The following is a 22,197-nucleotide window of genomic DNA, read 5'->3' as shown; positions in this document are numbered from 1 at the left end:
TTCTTCACTACAGGATAGAATGGAATCTGGAGGGGAAGATAAGAGAAGGCATGGGTAAATTATGAACGAAAATTCCGTTTGAATCAGTACCTAGTCATGGATCTTGACTTTTACGATCCCTGTCAAGGTCCCTGGGTATGAAATCAGAATAAAAGCCGTCTTAGAAAGGAGTAGAAGAAATCAGCCTAGCTAGTTTGGAGGGTAGAGCGTGTTGTAAGCGCTAGGTTACGCGTTCGATTCCCGTCCGGGCTACTATAAGTGATTAAAAATTATAAGCTATACTCCGAAAGAAATATAGGTAGGTAGGTACAAAAACAGATATATACAATATAAAAAAAAATCCGATTTTTTTATCATGACTAAAAATTTCAGCCCAAAACTTACCGAGTTCTAGCATGGTAAGTAGATCATAGGGCGCAGAACACATGTTAGTCAGGGTTCGAACCTCTTTGGCGATCATTCGCAGCTTCTCAAAGTTGATCAGACCTTCCACCTTGGAATCGTTGCCCAGATGAATAAACGTCAGGTCCTTCTTCACTACTGGATAGAATGGAATCTGGAGGGGAAGATAAGAGAAGGCATGGGTAAATTATGAACGAAAATTCCGTCAGTACCTAGTCATGGATCTTGACTTTTACGATCCCTGGGTACGAAATCAGAAACCGAAGCGAATACAATAGTCCGTCCACTATACCTTTTATTATTAGTAATAATAAAGGAAGGACGGACTAATAAAGCCAGCTTAGTTAGCTTAGTTGGTAGTGCGTCTGCCTTGGAAGCGCTAGGCCGCGGGTTCGATTCCCGCCCGGGGCGGATTTTATCCTGATGAACAGTCTCTGGTACTTGCTCGGTAGCTTCTCCCAGGAGGACCTCAGGCGACTGACTGCGCCATGGCCCAGCCCGGACACGATGGCGAACATAGAGTTGAAATTACGGCACTCCTTACACTGGCGCGCCACCTTGATGAACTGTTTGATCACCTTGGACCGTCTGACTAGATTCGATTCCGAGCATACCTCCGTCACTACCCAGAACATTTCCCTATTCACCAACTGTGGAGATGGAAAAGAATGTAGGCGTAATGATAAAAGAAGGAAAAAGACCATTAAAAGATGACTTATACCTGAGCTCAGGTTTTTAGTCCGTCCTTCCTTTATTAATAATAAAAGGTATAGTGGACGGACTATTGTATTCGCTTCGGTGTCTGTCTGTCTGTCCCCATAGAAGGGCTTATCCAAACCTGGTCGACCTATATATCAAATTAAAGGTCTTTTTACGAGGAAAACGAAAGTGGTGGTGCAAATTTTGTCCAGAGAACCAAAAAGCCAAAAAACTGCGGGCTGAAAAAAAATCCCGGAGGACGGGCCCAGCTTGTTACCCCTTCTTTTTGTCATCAACCAAGTAAAATGAATCCTTCAGCCACCGTTTTCATTGAATGGGCCACACCACAAGGTGCTGTGAGGTGTACGAACGTCAAGAATTTGAAGCGACCGAGGCGACCCTCGACCAAATTACGGCTACTGTTTTTTCCTCCAAGCTATGTTTTAATAAATTTATGGTGGATTTCACCAATGACTTAATGAGAGATTTCACTAATGGGAGAATTTTTAATGATTTCACTAATGGGAGAATTTTTAAAAATGAAAAACTGAACGGGACGCCGGGACACCCCCTGAAATTCGGGACTGTCCCGGCCAATTCGGGACGTTTGGCAAGCCTACTCATACGTTTACCCGGTTCCGAGAGGGATAGGAGCTTGCGCACCGCTTGGGGAGAGGCAGAACCTGTGAGGGAGAGATGAGAATCATTAGAATAGGTAGAATAGAATAGAATCGGTAGTACCCAGTAATCAGAAAATCAGACTCTCATAGGTTGAATTTTTAATGATCCAAAAAGGAGGAGCTTTTAAAAGCTCCTTTTTGGATGATTAAAAAATCTCCCATTGGTCAAATCTCTCATTAAGTCATTTGTGAAATCCACCATTAATGCAGTAAATAAACAGTGTATCTGGAGAACAGTTTAATCTGTCATCAAATGGTCTCCTGAATCTCCAATCACTTACCTCGGCAAACTGACTCAACATGGGTCCAAGCTATGTTTTAATAAATTTATGGTGGATTTCACCAATGACTTAATGAGAGATTTCACTAATGGGAGAATTTTTAATGATTTCACAAATGGGAGAATTTTTAATGATCCAAAAAGGAGGAGCTTTTAAAAGCTCCTTTTTGGATGAATAAAAAATCTCCCATTAGTCAAATCTCTCATTAGGTCATTTGTGAAATCCACCATTAATGCAGTAAATAAACAGTGTATCTGGAGAACAGTTTAATCCGTCATCAAATGGCATTCTGAATCTCCAATTACTTACCTCGGCAAACTGACTCAACATGGGGACGCCATAGCCTGACTTGAGCTCAAATAGATCGTCCACATATTCTGTAGCTTCTATTTGTCGGAATATGGCATAGTCCTGCACGAGAACACCAGAAAGTAACCCGTTGAAATATTTGCAATCGAAAAACGAGTACAATTTTTTTGTCGATGGTGGGATTCGAACCCGGTTATTTTCCGATTTAGTCCTGAGGAATGGCATCATGAGATGCTGAAACATGCTGACTCTTTTTCACCAATAAAGTTATGTTTTTAGTCAAGTGAAGACTTATTTTCTTCTTATTTTAGTATCTGATGTGGCTTCATCTGATTTCCTGGAATCTGGTCTGATAAATTTACTGGAATCTGTGGACCATTTTCAGAGAAAGTTTATTATTATTATTTTTTTCTAATCCAACCCAGCATGCATTTCAATATTATATTTATTTATTTATTTATTTATTATCACATACTATGTAGGTAATTAGATTATTTTTTTCTTTCTATTTGAATTTTGACTTACCTACTACTGAGACCTATTCGTTCCGCCAAGTTCTGCAAGGGATCAGGTAACCTCCTCTGTTTGATAAACCCACCATCCGCCACTGAGACTTCGCATAGAGAGAAATGAGAACTTGGCTCTGTAATACCAAACTCCTGTAACGCTAACATGACTACCTCATGGGCTGTGGTTTCCTGAAAATGAAGAATAACGTAGAAATGAGAACTTGGTTCTGTAATACCAAACTCCTGTAACGCTAACATGACTACCTCATGGGCTGTGGTTTCCTGAAAATGAAGAATAACGTAGAAATGAGAACTTGGTTCTGTAATACCAAACTCCTGTAACGCTAACATGACTACCTCATGGGCTGTGGTTTCCTGAAAATGAAGAATAACGTAGAAATGAGAACTTGGTTCTGTAATACCAAACTCCTGTAACGCTAACATGACTACCTCATGGGCTGTGGTTTCCTGAAAATGAAGAATAACGTAGAAATGAGAACTTGGTTCTGTAATACCAAACTCCTGTAACGCTAACATGACTACCTCATGGGCTGTGGTTTCCTGTAATGAAGAATAACATAGAAATGAGAACTTGGCTCTGTAATACCAAACTCCTGTAACGCTAACATGACTACCTCATGGGCTGTGGTTTCCTGAAAATGAAGAATAACGTAGAAATGAGAACTTGGTTCTGTAATACCAAACTCCTGTAACGCTAACATGACTACCTCATGGGCTGTGGTTTCCTGTAATGAAGAATAACGTAGAAATGAGAACTTGGTTCTGTAATACCAAACTCCTGTAACGCTAACATGACTACCTCATGGGCTGTGGTTTCCTGAAAGTGAACGCCAAAATTCGTAATTTTACACAAAGGAAATCAACAACTTTGCAGCTATTTTAGTCAGAACAAGATTTTCGTCTTTGAGGCCCACTTGAATAAGCGATTTATTCAAGAAGGCCTCATATACGAGAGCTACTACGTTGATTATTTTAATTGACACTTTTTTTCGTGATTTCCCCTTTTTTTTATTTTTTTTTTTGTAGGTATCCCTTTTTTCTCTCATTAAGTCATTTGTGAAATCCACCATTAATGCAGTAAATAAACAGTGTATCTGGAGAACAGTTTAATCCGTCATCAAATGGTCTCCTGAATCTCCAATTACTTACCTCGGCAAACTGACTCAACATGGGTACGCCATAGCCTGACTTGAGCTCAAATAGATCGTCCACATATTCTGTGGCTTCTATTTGTCGGAATATGGCATAGTCCTGCAGTGTCAACTGAGTTGCCACCTCGACCGCGTTTAGCTGTAGGAAATGGACTTGGGATTCCCGCAGTAGTTCTGCAGCTAGCTCATCCCCTACCAGAGTCTCCGTGGAGTCGTTGGTTTTCAAATAGTACCTGGGGGAGAAGAAAGTGAATGAAATTAACTATTGGGTTATTTTCCGATTTAGTCCTGAGGATAGCATCATGAGATGCTGAAACATGCTGACTCTTTTTCACCAATAAAGTTATGTTTTTAGTCAAGTGAAGACCTATTTTCTTCTTATTTTAGTATCTGATGTGGCTTCATCTGATTTCCTGGAATCTGGTCTGATAGATTTACTGGAATCTGTGGACCATTTTCAGAGAAGGTTTATTTATTTATTTTTTCTAATCCAACCCAAGTACAAATTTTTGTCGATGGTGGGATTCGAACCCGGGACCTTCTGCATGGCAAGCAAGCGCGTTACCACTGGACTAACCGTGCCCCACCACTGGACTAACCGTGGTTATTTTCCGATTTAGTCCTGAGGAATGGCATCATGAGATGCTGAAACATGTTGACTTTTTTTCACCAATAAAGTTATGTTTTTAGTCAAGTGAAGACTTATTTTCTTCTTATTTTAGTATCTGATGTGGCTTCATCTGATTTCCTGGAATCTGGTCTGACAGATTTACTGGAATCTGTGGACCATTTTCAGAGAAAGTTTATTATTATTATTATTTTTTTTCTAATCCAACCCAGCATGCATTTCAATATTATATTTATTTATTATCACATACTATGTAATTAGATTATTTTTTTCTTTCTATTCGTTATATATTTAACTTACCTGCTACTGAGACCTATTCGTTCCGCCAGGTTCTGCAAGGGATCAGGTAACCTCCTCTGTTTGATAAACCCACCATCCGCGTTGGAATGGGAGTGGGGGAAGAGAGAGGCGGGCTGTCCCCCGCCAGAGTGCAGGGGTAAGGAACTGTCATCACACACGTCCCTGGGGATAAGAGAACAAAGAGGTTGGTCCAGTCCTGGTAAATAGGCGGGGGTATCGAGGGTTCAATCCCAGTCGAAGCAGGGATTTGAACCTAATTTTTTGGGCGTCCAAAGGGTTTAAACCTTAATCCTTAAAACACCGTGAGATAGAAAACGGAAGTAAGTAACCTCACTATTTGAGCACTTCACCAAATAGGTACATATATTGGTTTTAGAAAATGTTTCAGACAATTTTCAGCCCCCAATTTCGAGAGTCTGTTCTTCTTGACACGGTCTTTGTGTTTCTCCATTTTTCAGCGAGCCTAGTTAGCTTGGTTGGATTTCGGGACGATAAGACCTTAGCAGTTACAGTTCCCTCTATCAAAAATCTTGAAAAAGTAATATGTATAAACGGAAGTAAGTAACCTCACTATTTGAGCACTTCACCAAATAGGTACATATATTGGTTTTAGAAAATGTTTCAGACAATTTTCAGCGCCCAATTTCGAGAGTCTGTTCTTCTTAACACGATCTTTGTGTTTCTCCATTTTTCAGCGAGCCTAGTTAGCTTGGCTGGTAGCGTGTCTGCCTTTTAAGCGCTAGGCCGCTGGTTCGATTCCCGTCTGGTTTGAACTGTCTTCCTCCTCTTTTCGATTTCGGGACGATAAGACCTTAGCAGTTACAGTTCCCTCTATCAAAAATCTTGAAAAAGTAAAATAATAATAATAACTCACGTGATTGTATTCTTGGGCAGAATGTTCATCTTCATGAGGGCCTTCAGACATACTATGAGTACTTACCTCATGTACGAGCAGATATTTACACGTCTGATCTGACTTGTACACCTTGAGGACATGCTCTGGATAGTCTGTCCTCAGGTCTGGATAGCAGATGGTCATCAGATCAGGGTTGGAATGGGAGTGGGGGAAGAGAGAGGCGGGCTGTCCCCCGCCAGAGTGCAGGGGTAAGGAACTGTCATCACACACGTCCCTGGGGACAAGAGAACAAAGAGGTTGGTCCAGTCCTGGTAAATAGGAGACTGAGGGTTCAATCCCAGTCGAAGCATAAGTTACGGGTTTTTTTGTTTTTCGAAATTTCAAACAGGCTTCGAGAAAAACAATTGAAGCATAAATTCTGGGACACCCTGTATATAGTCAATAGTAATATAAGTAGACTTTATTAATAAACCATTTGTGCATAAAAAAGAAACATCTAGATTAAGTCAAGATTTAATCCAATCCCAGTGGGAAAGGGTCAAATTTTTCGTTAACAGGGACATTTCGCAAAATGTTGACGTCACCACAACTATTACAGGGGTTGTGCCAGCAGGTTTTTAAAGACTTTCCCTCTGTAAAATTACGTCAAAACTTCCGAAGATTTTGGGAAGGGCAAAATACAAAGGGCTAATTTGTTTATGCAACGTGGGCTTGTTCACGGGACAACATTTAACTACGTGAAGCATCGAGTATTCTACTTGAGATGTTAGATGAGTAGGTAACTATTCTTTATGGGATACGGAGGCCTGATCTAATGTCAGTCATGTCTCACATTGGACCAATTCTGTGAGCATATTATGAAAACTGATTTGATTTCGAATTAATTCTGTGGGGGTATCTTACCTCGTATAACTACAGTTCCTCTTCTGCCCCCCGGAGCACTGGCATCGCCTCGAGTTTCAGTTACCATTACCAGTCGACCTGACGCGTCCTCATGTCGTCTGGTGTTCTCCTCACCCTGTAAGTAGAGAGATAGAAATTGAATTGGAAGTTAGAAAATGGAGATAAATACTTTTATTTCGGTTTAACGTCACTGTATGGCTCTGTTAAGGTCTTTGGTTTACAAGGGGTTTACCCTCCATTACAAGGGGTTTAACCTCCATTACAAGGGGTTTAACCTCCATTACAAGGATTTAACCTCCGTTACAAGGGGTTTAACCACTATTACAAGGGGTTTAACCACCATTACAAGGGGTTTAACCTCCATTACAAGGGGTTTAACCTCCATTACAAGGGTTTAACCTCCATTACAAGGGGTTTAACCTCCATTACAAGGGTTTAACCTCCATTCCGCGACAAGCTACCGGCCTCCTTACATTAACCTCACCCAGCCTGAGTGGGTTCGGGAAAAGCAGGCAGTACCCGATTGCCCATATGGTCACCTATTCGACCCATATGGTTACGTACTAAGCAAGCACAACGCTCAACTTTAGTGATCCATAGGGAACTAGTACATTTGTCGTGCTATGGCCGCAGCAATGCAAAAAATAACCATCCAAAAATGTGTGTTTTTTTTTGTGATATTGATAGAGGGACTTTAACTCATTTTTTTTAGGTCCTTCGTCCCGGAGAGCGAAGAGAGAAGAAAGACAGGAAAGAGGAAAGCCAGCCGATCCAGGAACGAATGTTTCCCCATCGGGAAAAAAATCCGCCCTGGGCGGGAATCGAACCCGCGGCACCGGGTCGCCGCGACGTAAGAATAAGTACGAAATTTTAAATCGAGTTTCTTACTCCCAGTTCTTTTTGTTCAGTGATGCTGTCACATTGAAAGGTACCTCCATGAATGGCTACATTGGCTACCTCTCTCTTGGTCAGATTTTAAAGGTAGGTACCCCTATGTATTTCTCTACTTCTATACTTTTGGTTGTCTCTTTGACGGTTTTCTTTGAATGAAATACCTGGTTCTTCTTTACTAGAAAAACTAACAAGATGTGTAGAGACAGAGAGTTGAAACGTAGAAAGTAGAAATCTGAATTGAGTAGAAAGCTGACAAGATTTAATTAGGAAGGTACCTAACACACAGAAGAGAAAGAAATAGAAGAAATGTTGCTGACGAAAACAAAGTAGCACAAACAATAGGTACTGAGAGAGAGAAAGAGAGAGAGAGAGAGAGAACAAAATGTTTTGAGAAGAAATTAAATTATGCCTCCAGAAGAAAAGAGAACGCAAACAAAGGGAGAAAAATGAGAGAGAGAGAGAGAGAGAAGGAGGGAGGGAGAGAGAGAGAAACAATGTATTATTTAGGTTCAGAAGGAAGAAAACAGGCCGAAGGCCAAAATATAGGATGTCTTTGTCTCTTTTCATTTCTCTCTCTCCTATATTTTTTTAAAGGAGGTTTGAAGGTCTCTTTTCTCGTTAGGTTCAAAAGAACTTTTTTTTATAATGCAAGGTAAGAAAGTAAACAATAAATGGAAGTAAGAAAAAAAAAAGAAAAAGAGCCAGACAAAACGAAATGAAAGAAATGTAAAAGAAAAAACAAAATAAGAAGAAAAGAAGAAGAAGAAGAAGAAGAAGAAGAAGAAGAAGAAGAAGAAGAAGAAGAAGAAGAAGAAAGAAAAATACCAGGAAAACATTAGAAAGAAAAAAGAAAACAACGACTTGCATTTGCATGGCGTAGAAAATTGAATGGGGGAAAAAATAATTCTTTTCTTTTCAATCTCATTCTGGCAGTATAAACAAGGTGTATTTGTATTCTATCCTATTATCTTCTTTGCCGTTTTATCAATTTTCTATGCTAATTCTATCATCTTCCCTGTCTCCCACTTGCAGCATCTGTGATCTTCCATCACTGAGCTCCACCTCCACACATCCATTGATGACCACACTCCATGAGTCTAGCTCCTCTCCATCATCCTATTCTATTCTATGCAAATTCTATCATCTTACCTGTCTCCCACTTGCAGCATCTGTGATCTTCCATCACTGAGCTCCACCTCCACACATCTAGAAACTGACAGTCATCACATCTCGTTCTCATGACGCCTTCATGATACAGCTTCTCCATGGTAGGCAATATGCCGAAACTGAAGAGGAAAACGAAACAAAGTATGGAATTAGTATCATGAGATTTCTCAATAAGTACCACATTCAACGTAGGTATTTTTCTCCATGGTAGGCAATATGCCGAAACTGAGGGAAGAATAAGAAAAGTCATTATTCGTTAGTATTATCAAAAATCATGCAAAGATCCGCTGGTTTTTTTTTATCATCATCATCATTGTTGTCGCGTCTTCGTAGCCGAGGGTTGCTCAGATTCTCAGATGATTCTGATAACATTCCCCCTCTCTTCGATTTCGGGACGATAAGATCAGTCTTTTGCAGTACCGATATAAGTTAACTAGAAAAAAATGGCCAGGTAAAAGGAAGTCATGGGTATAAAGAGCATGACACAAGGTCTATGTGTGAAAATAAAGACTGTAAAGAAGATGACAAAATAAAGTAAATAATAAAAGATAGAGAGGAAAGGAGAAAATGGGAGGGAGAGGGAGAGAGAGAGAGAGAGAGAGAGGAGAGAGATGAAAGAGAGAGAGAGAGAGAGGGAGAGGGAGAGGAGAGAGAGAGGGAGAGGAGAGAGAGAGAGGGAGAGATGAGAGAGAGAGAGAGCGGGAGAGAGAGAGAGAGAGAGAAGTGTGACTAATGGAAATGAACGATCTCACAAAAAAAGTACCTAAAGTTTATGAAAAAAGGAGAAGTTAGGTGAAGAAGAAAAAACAACTTTCAAAGGGCTTTACGAGGTTTGAAAAGAAGAGAAACCCACAAAATTTAATAATATGGAAAAAAACCGCGCTATGAATGTCACACTTTTTGCTGTGAGAAAAGTAGAGCATGAGGAGGGAGAAGAAGAAGAAGCAAAAGAGAAATAAAAAGAGAAGAAGGAGGAAAGGAAGAAGAAGAACGATTAGGGAAGATGGAAAAACCGCGTTATAAATGTCACACATTTGCCGTAAGAAAAGTAGAGGAGGAGAAAAGGAAGAAGAGGAGGAGAAGAACAAGCTGGGCCCGTCCCTCCGGGAATTCTTTAGACCAGGTTTGGATAAGTCCTTCTATGGGGACAGACAGATAGAGTGACAGACGACACCGAAGCGAATACAATAGTCCGTCCCTTATACCTTTTTATTACTAGTGTAATAATAAAGGAAGGACGGACTAAAAAGAAAGAGGAAAGGAAGAGAGGAGAAGACGAAAAGAAGGAATAAAAAGAAGACGAAGATGAAGAAAGAGGGAAGCTAAATGTGCACATAAATGTCACTGAAGACTTAAACACCCAAAAAAAAAAAAAAAAAAATGATAGGGATTAGGAAGGAAAAAACTGACTTTTCATTTGGGGTTTTTTCTGACAAGCCTTGTCAATGGTCTTAGTTTACATGGCCCTTGGCATCAATTTATTTTGAGGAAACCATTTGTACTTAACTGATGAAAATTTGTAATGAAAAAATAAGTTGGGGAAAAAGGGACTTTATTCGAGTTTTCAACCTATTTTTAGCTTTGGTAGAAAAACCAAACTACTGAAAACTAAAAAAGGCCTATGTGGGTTCTAATTTCGATGAAAGCCCTCAGTTCAAACTTTGCCAAAAGTTTATAACGAACCAAGGTAACTCATTATCATGAAAAGTAAACATAGAAAGTTCCATATTTCCAGAAATTTCGCTCAAACTGTGGCAAAATGTCACAGCTCCGAAAATATATTCAATTCTAGGAAATCGAAACGAGAGAGAGCTCTGCTTCACCGGCAAAACTGTGTCTCTCCAAACTTTGTTTGAAAAGTTTGGTCTCATTTCCATACATCAAGTATGTAGGTCACAATGTCACATATGTTGGAATAAATTTTGCGCTCGAGTTGTCTTTATTTTTGGCGACGTCTGTCACAAAGCTGGGATGGAAAGGGGACACAATTTTAATTAAAATACCTGCCGTCCCAAAATTCAAAATCAAGTAACGGCCCTTTGCCAATTATCAATAGTAAAAGATTCGTACTAGCTTAACCCCTCTTTTGAGGCTGTTTGCCCCACATTTAAGCCCCTGAGTGGGCATTTTTTGTGTGAACAATAATAGTAAAGGAAGAAAGCTGATGACTATAATTTCACTAGGTATTCGCCTTTTCTTTCGCCTTCAATCTTCATCGTCTTTCACAAAGTTCCCTATGACCAGGACTACAATTGGAATTTAAACTTTAAACCCGGTTTGGTTGAAAAAAAAAAAGATGAGTGTTTTTATTTCGTAGCAATGGAACAACTGCTACATTAGACGCTTGTGGTCTGTGTCGTAGCATGCCCATCCCGTAGCTCTGCTTCACCGGCAAAACTGTGTCTCTCCAAACTTTGTTTGAAAAGTTCGGTCTCATTTCCATACATCAAGTATGTAGGTCACATCTGTTGGAATAAATTTTGCGCTCGAGTTGTCTTTATTTTTGGCGACGTCTGTCACAAAGCTGGGATGGAAAGGGGACACAATTTTAATTAAAATACCTGCCGTCCCAAAATTCAAAATCAAGTAACGTCCCTTTGCCAAATTAACAATAGTAAAAGATTCGTACTAGCTCAACCCATCTTTTGGGGCTGTTTGCCCTACATTTAAGCCCCTGAGTGGGCTTTTTTTGTGTGAATAATAATAGTAAAGGAAGAAAGCAGATGACTATAATTTCACTAGGTATTCGCCTTTTCTTTCGCCTTCAATCTTCATCGTCTTTCACAAAGTTCCCAATGACCAGGACTACAATTGGAATTTAAACTTTAAACCCGATTTTAATCCTGGATTAAGAAATCTGATTGGTTCAAAAGTTTGAAATCTACCAATGAAATTCCCGCTAGAAGACGTTATTCCTTTTACGAAGAAGTTTTTTCCCCCTAGAAGACGTTACTCCTTCTACGAAGAAGTTTTTTCCCTCCAGAAGATTTTACTCCGGAGGGGGATTTCCCAGAAGACTTACCATTACTCCGCACAGGGCTTTCCGAACGGCCAGTGTCATATTGGTAAACGCCTTCAAATGTTGCGTGAAGTCTAGAAGTTGCTCTATATCATCATCTGTCCGTTCCGAGGGGTCCTTTTCCAAACATTCCCTCACGCGATCCTTCACTATTAGACTCTGGAATAGAGAAGATGAAACAAAACCGTTAGATTGTACTAAGGAATAGAGGAAATGAAACAAAGTTAATATATTGGACTAGAAGTTGCTCTATATCATCATCTGTCCGTTTCGAGGGGTCCTTCTCCAGACATTCCCTCACGCGAGCCTTCACTATTAGACTCTGGAATTGAGGAAATGAAACAAACCCGTTAGATTGGACTTGGGAACAGAGGAAATGACACAGAGAAGGCTATGAGGGCGGTTTGTGAAGCTTTGGAATGTTAAAAATAGAACAACACGAAAAGAAATGAAAAAGGAATAAAGCAATAAAGTTATTTTTTTAGAGTGAGGAATTTCGGAAAAGAAACCAAGATTGGAACTCTGGAATTGAGGAAATGGGAATGGAGAAAATGCAACTATAAAAGCAGCTTGTAGGCACGATATATTTTTGTAAGTAACCTAATAATAAAAAAAAATCGGGGTTGCTTAGTCATAGATCTCCTAAAAGTTCCCAAAATACAAGTCCGGAAATTTCCAACTGGGATAGAGGGGTAGGATGAAAAGGAGGCGAAGAGAAGAAAAAACTTTTAGGTAATTTAAAATTAATAGGCAATTTATAAAGCGTATATTACGCGCTTTGTAATAAATTTCTAAAATAAGCCTTGGTTGCCTCTCTCTTCATCTTTCTACCTCACTTCCTTTCCTTGTCAGCTTAGATGGAAATGATGGAATGGGTGAAATAGGTATAAACATAACTAGTAAAGGGGAAGAGAGGGAGGGAGAAACGGAGAGGAGGAAATTAGGATTAAAAAGAAAAAGTAAAAAAAAAAAAAAAAACATCTAAATAGAATGGGAGTATGAACGTTGCAAACCACTAAACCACTTTTTTGGAAGAGTTTTGATAGAGGGCATTGTAACTGCTAGGGTAATATCGTCCGGAAAGTGAACGGAGAAGAAAGACAGGACAGGAGAGAGTCAGCCGTTCTGAGAACGAACCTTATCTTTTCAGGATAAAATTCGCCCCGAGCGGGCATTGAAATAAAGCCCGTAAAAAACCTAATTCATTCTAGGAGTTCATATTTATTTCTATGGGCTCATTATTATTCAATGTACCCTATATCCTATACATATGTAAATATTTTATTTGGGAATAATCAGGCTTTACATATTTTATTCTAGGGAACTCGAATTTTGTTCTAGGGAAGCTTGCTTTATTCTGGAGTACCATAACGGGCAATCCAACATTAAAGAAAAACGGACTTTTTCCGTTGAGTAAATGAAAAGTTGTGACTGTCTCTCCCTAACTTCCCTCCCTCTTTCTCTCTCCCTCCCATCAACCTTCTGGTTTCTTTTCCTCTCTAATAACTTAAAAGAAAAGTAGAGAGAAAGTGGGAGGAAAAGCGAAAACGAGAAAGAGGAAGAGGCGAAGAACAAAGGAGGAAAAGAAGAAGAGAGGGGAATAAAAACTTTTAATATAAATTTATCATTTGTGATGAGGAAAATGTTTTCTCATTTCTAGAGGGAGGGAGGGGGAGAGAGAGAGAAAAGGGAGAAAGAGAGAGGGAGACAAAGAAAGTAGACCCAGAGAATCAAGTGGAGAAAGAAACAGAGATGAAGAGAAGTAGAGGAAGGAGAAGAAAGAGAGAAAGTCAAAGAGAACTAGTGGAATTTGATGAAGGGGGAGGGACAGAAAAGAAGGCAGAAAGAGAAGAAAGAAAGAAAGAAAGAGCGAGAGAGAGAGAGAGAAGAGGGAGAGAGAAAGAGAAAGTGAGAGGGAGAGAAGAAAGAGAGAGCGAGAGAGAAGGGAAGGGAGAGAAAGTCCCAGGGAATTTGTGTAGAACGGAACAAAGTTTATGAAAACTGATGTGAGAAAATTAGACAGGAAAGTTGCTATGAGTTTGAGCCTCATCATTAATACTAGGACAATAGGATGAGGTTGTCTAGCAGAAGTTTAAGCAGAAGTCTTTGTGTAGAACGGAACAAAGTTTATGAAAACTGATGTGAGAAAATTAGACAGGAAAGTTGATGCTATGAGTTTGAGCCTCATCATTAATACTAGGACAATATAGGATGAGGTTTTCTATTAGAAGTTTAAGCAGAAGTTTAACCTTCGAACCTCAGTGGTGGTTGGTACGGTGGACTTCGGATATGGAAGTTGGTGGTTCGAGTCCAAGCTAAGTCAGAAAGTTAGAGTAGGTATACCTACGTTTTTATTATTTTATTTTTTTTTTTTTTACTTTTTTCAACATCTTGAACTCAGGATTTCATCATATCCTTTATTGGACGTCTTTCACTGAAAACCGCAGTTCTCTTTCAATATAATAAGCAGAAAAACTAACTGAAATTTAAAGGGGATTTTTGGTTGTCTCTTTGACGGTTTTCTTTGAATGAAATACCTGGTTCTTCTTTACTAGAAAAACTAACAAGATGTGTAGAGACAGAGAGTTGAAACGTAGAAAGTAGAAATCTGAATTGAGTAGAAATGGGGGCATAAAATTGATAACTTGTATCACACTTTTCAATATAAAATGATTTGCAATGTCTAACATGCCGACTGCAATCTAAAGTAAGAAGCTCAATTAGTTTAGAACAGTCCACCTCACCCCTGACGAGTTTGTCAAAGAATCGAATGTCGTGGTGTTCCCGCCTAACAGAGAGAGGGACGACAGCAGCATCCTGTCCAAACCTAAAACGATGGTACCACAGGAACCTCTTCTGGACTCTTTCAAGTGCATGAGCCTGAACTTCATAGTGTGGAGACCATACGATAGAGCCATACTCGAGAAGGGAACGAACAAGTGCCTTGAAGAGTGTACAGAAAGCCTCAGAAGAAAGTCCCTTAGAGTTCCTAAAAACATAACCAAGGACACGATGACAACTCAAGGATACTTTGTCAACATGAGAAGAGAACGAAAGAGTTTTATCAAGATAGATACCAAGGTCCTTAATTTGATTCACTAAGGGCAATGTTTCCGAATCAATCCGGTAATTGAAGACAGGAGGAGATCGAGAACGACAGAATTCCATAACAGCACACTTGTGAACAGACAGCTGTAATCCGTTGGTAGACAACCACTCAGAGAACCTCTCCAGATCGGCCTGTAAAAGAGCACAATCCTGAACGGAAGAAATAGATTTGTAGATCTTTACATCATCAGCAAACAACAAGATAGACGAATTTTGAATAAGTTGTGGTAAGTCATTAAAGAAAAGGCTGAAGAGCAAAGGCCCACTGTGACTACCCTGACCAACTCCCGAGAGAACATCCCGAGAGAACATTGGTATACCTACTTACCTACGTTTTTTTTTTTTTACTTTTTTCAACATCTTGAACTCAGGATTTCATCATATCCTTTATTGGGCGTCTTTCACTGAAAACCGCAGTTCTCTTTCTATATAATAACCAGAAAAACTAACTGAAATTTAATGGAATCTTTGGTTCTCTCTTTGACGGTTTTCTTTGAATGAAATACCTGGTTCTTCTTTACTAGAAAAACTAACAAGATGTGTAGAGACAGAGATTTGAAACGTAGAAAGTAGAAATCTGGATAATGGATTGAGTAGAAAGCTGACAAGATTTAATTAGGAAGGTACCTAGTACACAGAAGAGAAAGAAATTGAAGAAATATTGCTGACGAAAACAAAGTAACACAAAAAATAGGTACTGAGAGAGAGGGGAGAAAAGAGAGAGAGAGAAAGAGAGAGAAGGAGGGAAGGAGAGAGAGAAACAATGTATTATTTAAGTTCAGAAGGAAGAAAACAGGCCGAAGGCCAAAATATAGGATGTCTTTGTCTCTTTTCATTTCTTTCTCCCTCTCTCTCCTATATTTTTTAAAGGAGGTTTGAAGGTCTCTTTTCTCGTTAGGTTCAAAAGAACTTTTTTTATATATACAATGAAAAATGTGCAAGGTAAGAAAGTAAACAAAAAATGGAAGTAAGAAAAAAAAAAAAAAAGCCAGACAAAACGAAATGAAAGAAATGTAAAAGAAAAAAGAAAATAAGAAGGAGGTAGAAGAAGAAGAAAGAAAAATACCAGGAAAACATTAGAAAGAAAAAAGAAAACAACGACTTGGATTTGCATGGCGTAGAAAATTGAATGGGGGGAAAAAATAGGGGGGGGGCGTGAAAAAATGAGAATATGCCCAAAGGGGGCGCCATGCAAAAAAGTTTGAGAACCACTGGCTTAGATGGAAATGATGGAATGGGTGAAATAGGTATAAACATACCTAGTAAAGGGGAAGAGAGGGAGGGAGAAAGGGAGAGGAGGAAATTATCAGATCTTAACGTTCACTCAAATGAGATTATTTACAAACTACCTACCTAGGTAGTTCTTTTTTTTCTACCCATTTTGGGTAATTTAGTAGCGTGCTTAGACATATTAAAAATTAGGAAGGGGCGTTTTGTTTTCCACGTGGACTAAGTTGCTTTCTTACGTCCGCCATTATAGGCTTAAACATTGGACACCTGCAGTTTTACGGTTGGATTTTTTTGTTGATATACGAGTAATATTTAAAAAGAAAAGTTATCTTCAAAGCGAGCGCCACATCACAAGAAGTATGTCCCTTGAACCACTGGTAGGTATAAAATTTCAAAGCAAGCACCATAAAGAGTATGTGCTTTAAACATTGCATTTAAGAGTTTGACATTTATTTCCAGGAAAGTTTCGGGGTTTGGCGCTATTTATAGCATTGAGGCAATCTCTGCCACCCAACCCAATGCCTGTCGCATATTCGGCACAGTGGAAGCGTACTCGTGCGACTTTTGGTAGAGCGTGGTCCCCTGAAAAACTAAACTATGAAAACGATAGACTCTGATAGACAGGTCTACCTCGTTCGCTTCGACACTGGAATGTACTGAGTATCACTTTAATAGTAATGTAGCTGACTAGTAATTCCTGAGGCATTCTCTGCCACTCAATACTTACATCATTACTCTCTCCCAAATCCTCTTCATCCGAATCCACCAATGGGAATGGAGAAAATGCAACTACAAAAGCAGCTTGTAGGCACGATATATTTTTGTAAGTAACCTAATAATAAAAAAATCGGGGTTGTTTAGTCATAGACCTCCTAAAAGTTAATGGGAATGGAGAAAATGCAACTACAAAAGCAGCTTGTAGGCACGATATATTTTTGTAAGTAACCTAATAATAAAAAATCGGGGTTGTTTAGTCATAGACCTGCTAAAAGTTCCCAAAATACAAGTCCGGAAATTTCCAACTGGGATAGAGGAGAGGAGGGAAGGATGAAAAGGAGGCGAAGAGAAGAAAAAACTTTTAGGTAATTTAAAATTAATAGGCAATTTATAAAGCGTATATTACGCGCTTTGTAATAAATTTCTAAAATAAGCCTTGGTGGCCTCTCCCTTCATTTTTCTACCTCACTTCCTCTCCTTGTCAGCTTAGATGGAAATGATGGAATGGGTGAAATAGGTATAAACATACATAGTAAAGGGGAAGAGAGGGAGGGAGAAACGGAGAGGAGGAAATTATCAGATCTTAACGTTCACTCAAATGAGATTATTTACTAGGTAGTTCTTTTTTTTCTGCCCATTTTGGGTAATTTAGTAGCGTGCTTAGACATATTAAAAATTAGGAAGGGGCATTTTATTTTCCACGTGGACTAAGTTGCTTTCTTACGTCCGCCATTATAGGCTTAAACATTGGACACCTGCAGTTTTACTGTTGGATTTTTTTTTGTTGATATACCTACGAGTAACATTCAAAAAGAAAAGTTATCTTCAAAGCGAGCGCCACATCACAAGAAGTATGTCCCTTGAACCACTGGTAGGTATAAAATTTCAAAGCAAGCACCATAACGAGTATGTGCCTTAAACATTGCATTTAAGAGTTTGGCATTTATTTCCAGGAAAGTTTCGGGGTTTGGCGTTATATATAGCATTGAGGCAATCTCTGCCACCGAACCCAATGCCTGTCGCATATTCGGCACAGTGGAAGCGTACTCGTGCGACTTTTGGTAGAGCGTGGTCGCCTGAAAAACCAAACTATGAAAATGATAGACTCTGATAGACAGGTCTACCTCGTCCGCTTCGACACTGGAATGTACTGAGTATCACTTTAATAGTAATGTAACTGACTAGTAATTCCTGAGGCATTCTCTGCCACCCAACGCAATACTTACATCATTACTCTCTCCCAAATCCTCTTCATCGGAATCCACCACTGATTCTATGAGACCAGACAGGTCTACCTCGTCCGCTTCGACACTGGAATGTACTGACGTCATGGTGTCACTTCCACTGTAGGCGCTGGAGGTGTCACTCGAGTGAGAGCTCCTGTTGCTCTTCTGAAACAGCTCGGGCCGCACAGGGAACTGAAACATAGAGAATGAAACACTTGGGTTAAAATATACTAATAGATTCTGACTTCTGACGTGACATTGTGAAGATTCATCTTGAGGTTAAATACAACGATTTGCAAGTAGGTACAAAAAATGGAAATACAGTCGAACCTGGATGTAAGAGATTCCTGGATATAAAGGAAATTTTTCTGGGCCCTTCATTTTCAAGCCAAAAACCCCTCCCTGGTGGTCCCCTAGATTCTCTTATATCCAGGTTCGACTGTAGAAGAATTTAAAGACTTAGTCAGTCTTCTAAAGTAATTTATAATAAGTTCTACTTGTACTTAGACAAAAAAAAAAGTATTTTTTTAAGTACATGTCACTTCCACTGTAGGCGCTGGAGGTGTCACTCGAGTGAGAGCTCCTGTTGCTCTTCTGAAACAGCTCGGGCCGCACAGGGAACTGCAACAGAGGAAATGAAACATTTGGTAACAATTTGCAAGCACGGAAAACGGAAATACAGTAGAACCTCTTGCCATAAAGCCTTAAAATAATGTAAAAGAATCCTGGATATAACGGAAATTTTTCTGGGCCCTTCATTTTCAAGCCAAAAACCCGTCCCTGGTGGTCCCCTAGATTCTCTTATATCCAGGTTCGACTGTACAAGAATTTAAAGACTTAGTCAGTCTTCTAAAGTAATTTATAATAAGATCTACTTGTACTTGGACAAAAAAAAGTATTCTTTTAAGTATAACAGAAAGCCGTGGGATGTTCACACTAGATTTTTCTCTCTTTTACATTTCTATTTCTAAGCAATCTATTCATCATCAGATTCATCAGGTTTCAAATGAACAAGATGCTCTTATCAAAGTTTGCTTGCTCTCTGTCATGGTGGCAACTCTAATACCGTCTTAGTGAAGGCGTTTTCACAAAATAAATAAATAAATAAAATAATAATAAAAATAAATGTAGGTGGGGGGAAAGTAGAGACGTCATAGTGAGGCAAAGTTTGAAGAGAAAAAACTGAGAGAAAAGGCAGATAGGAAGGGATAGAGAAAAGGCAGATAGGAAGAGAGAAAAGGCAGATAGGAACACGAAAAGAAGGAGATAGAGAGGGAGAGAAAAGGAGAGAGGGAGAGAAAGAGAGGGAAAGGGTGATAGGAAGAGAGAAAAGAAACAGAAGAAGTGAGGGAGAGAGAGAGAAAGGGAGAGAGAGAAGGAGAGGGAGAGAGAAAGAAAGTCTGAGAGGAAGAAAGAGCAGTGGAGATAAGTAGGAGAAGGACAAGCAAGAGGGAGAGGAAGAGAGAGAGAGAGAGAACAAAAGAGAGGGAGAAGGAAAGAGAGAGAGAAGCAGAAGAAAAAGAGAGAAAATGTATGAGAAAAAGGAAGGGAGAGAGAGAGAGAGGAAGAAAGGGAGAAAACCCTATAGAAACCATTCCATCATTAAATTTGATTGCAATTGAAAGAAAAAAAGTAAGTCAGTCAGTTGAGAAGCTGTCATTAGCCTTTGTATTCAGTCAAGAATATGAATATTTCAACAAAATATGACATCCAAACAGACAAGCAATGCAGGTGAGGTTTGTTAGCAAAATACGTCACAATTCCGTTGAAATACAACAAAATAATGAAGTTATCAAAATACAAAGAAAATACAAAGGTAGGTAAAAATACAAAATTGTACCTACTGGTAATGGTCCGAAATACCAATTAGGTTTGAAGGTCTTTTCAGAAGGTGTACAAAAACTTGAGCTATTTTTACCGGGCTTGAAATAAAATCCAAGTCAATTATGTTGCAAATTTTGTCTGCCTGAGCCTGTCAGAAGCGACAGGCAGGTTCAGGCACATGGCTGAGAAACCTTTGATGCCGCCGGGAATCGAACCCGAACGTCTACATAGTGAGACCAGTGTACTTACCGCATCATCGAACACAATATTGACACCTCGATCCATGCCTGGTATTCTGACGTTACCGCCCGCGCCTACCCCACCTCCTCCTCTCACCCCCTGATGTACTTCAGGGTAGTCAATCTGCAACACAAGAAATGAAACATGGACCATTAGTAAACATCTTAGGGATTAAAAAAAAAAAAAAAAAAATCGGGGAGAGGAAATGAACTGTAACTGCTAAGGACTTATCGTCCCGAAATCGAAGAGAGAAGGAAGACAGGATAGGAGAAAGCCAGCCGTTCCGACAGAAAGCCAGCTGTTGGGGGGTTGGTCCAGTGGTAACGCGCTTGCTTGCCATGCAGAAGGTCCCGGGTTCGAATCCCACCATCGACAAAAATTTGTAGGTACTCGTTTTTCGATTGCAAATATTTCAGCGGGTTACTTTCTGGTGTTCTCGTGTTGACCCAGCAAGTTTGTGTCTCTTCTCGCCCATCTATAAGTGTCGGAGTGTCCGAGCGGTAAGGAGTGTGGTCTCTACCGTGCTGCTGAGCCGATGGGGTGGGGGTTCGAATCCCACCGTGGTCTTTTTTTTTGTACATAGTTTTATCATTTAAAAATATTTTATGGATAGCCATAGTTACTTTTTTAAAAAAAAAAAAAAAAAAAAAAAAAAAAAAGTAAAAATATGAAAAATGATTTTCATGTAGGTACCTACATTATCATTATCTTCTTAGTAGGCAATTGTAGAATAATAAGATGTAAGTGCTTATGTACTATTGTACATAGCCAATTTTTTACTTTGTATTTTAGTAATAACTCCCCTAAACATGTCATTTATTATTTAGGAACCCTCATTTTTAAAAAAAAAAAAAAAAAAAAAAAAAAAAAGAAATCGAAGACAGAAGGAAGACAGGATAGGAGAAAGCCAGCAATTCCGACGCGCTAGCAACCAAGCTAACTAGGTTGGCTGAGGAAATAGAAACATGGACAATAATTATTATTGATCAAGTGACAAAAGGGGGACATTCAGCTTAACTCCCACAAAAAGCCCACTCCGAGTCTTAGGGGGTAAACAGCCCTAAAGGATGGGTTAAGCTTTAAGGACTTATCGTCCCGAAATCGAAGAGAGAAGGAAGACAGGATAGGAGAAAGCCAGCCGTTCCGACACGCTACCAGTTAAGCTAACTAGGTTGGCTGAGAAAATAGAAACATGGACAATAAAATTATTGATCAAGTGACAAAAAGGGGACATTCCATTCAGCCTAACTTGGTACACAAAAAGACCACTCCGAGTCTTATGGGGTAAACAGCCCTGAAGGATGGGTTAAGCTCGTACGAAACTAGCACCAAGTTTGTGTTCGCACGCCACCCAAAAACGACAAAAAATTCGTTTCAAAATGTAGGTACCTAAGTACTTCATTTAGATGGGGGATTCAAGATCAGAAGAAAAGAAGAGAAAGAAAAGGGAGCAAAAGGGGAAGAGAAAAACCATAACTTTAAATGGAGAGAACACGAGTTGCAGTAATGGAAGACCAAGGCGAGGGAGAGAGGGAAGAAATAGAGGAAAAGGGAGGGAGAAAAAGAGGGGAGAAACTCAATTTAAGGAGTCACGTAAAAATTCCCTTGCAGTTTCTCCCTCGTCCCACTCATCCCACTAAAACCACAATACAGGGAAAAACGGGGCGCACGCCACCCAAAAACGACAAAAAATTCGTTTCAAAATGTAGGTACCTAAGTACTTCATTTAGATGGGGGATTCAAGATCAGAAGAGAAGAAGTAAAGAAGAGAAAGGAAAGGGAGCGAAAAGAGAAGAGAGAAAGAAAAACCATAACTTTAAATGGAGAGAACACGAGTTGCAGTAATGGAAGACCAAGGCGAGGGAGAGAGGGAAGAAATAGAGGAAAAGGGAGGGAGAAAAAGAGGGGAGAAACTCAATTTAAGGAGTCACGTAAAAATTCCCTTGCAGTTTCTCCCTCGTCCCACTCAAACCACAATATTAGGGGAAAGCAGGACGAACTCGGGTCGCGGGGCTGCATCAAGTTATTCCATA

At 39.6% G+C, this 22,197-nt stretch overlaps 1 protein-coding gene across 1 annotated transcript; it reads right to left on the bottom strand.

Moving 5' to 3' along the window:
- Positions 1 to 384: 384 nt before the first annotated feature.
- Positions 385 to 20,283, bottom strand: LOC103518783 (rap guanine nucleotide exchange factor 2-like; the record flags this gene model as incomplete). Its single annotated transcript, XM_026830492.1, has 9 exons — positions 20,174 to 20,283; positions 18,101 to 18,292; positions 11,794 to 11,978; positions 8,783 to 8,919; positions 5,855 to 5,915; positions 4,981 to 5,142; positions 4,051 to 4,285; positions 813 to 1,052; positions 385 to 556 (listed from the first exon to the last, which is right to left on the bottom strand). Coding segments are annotated over exons 1-9 (1,420 nt in total), but the record flags the coding sequence as incomplete, so codon positions are not given.
- Between the last annotated feature and the right edge of the window lie 1,914 nt (positions 20,284 to 22,197).

This window comes from Diaphorina citri, unplaced genomic scaffold (genome assembly GCF_000475195.1).
Source record: "Diaphorina citri unplaced genomic scaffold, Diaci psyllid genome assembly version 1.1 scaffold2356, whole genome shotgun sequence".
Lineage (NCBI taxonomy): Eukaryota > Metazoa > Arthropoda > Insecta > Hemiptera > Psyllidae > Diaphorina > Diaphorina citri.
This window is presented reverse-complemented; position numbering and strand designations above follow the sequence as displayed.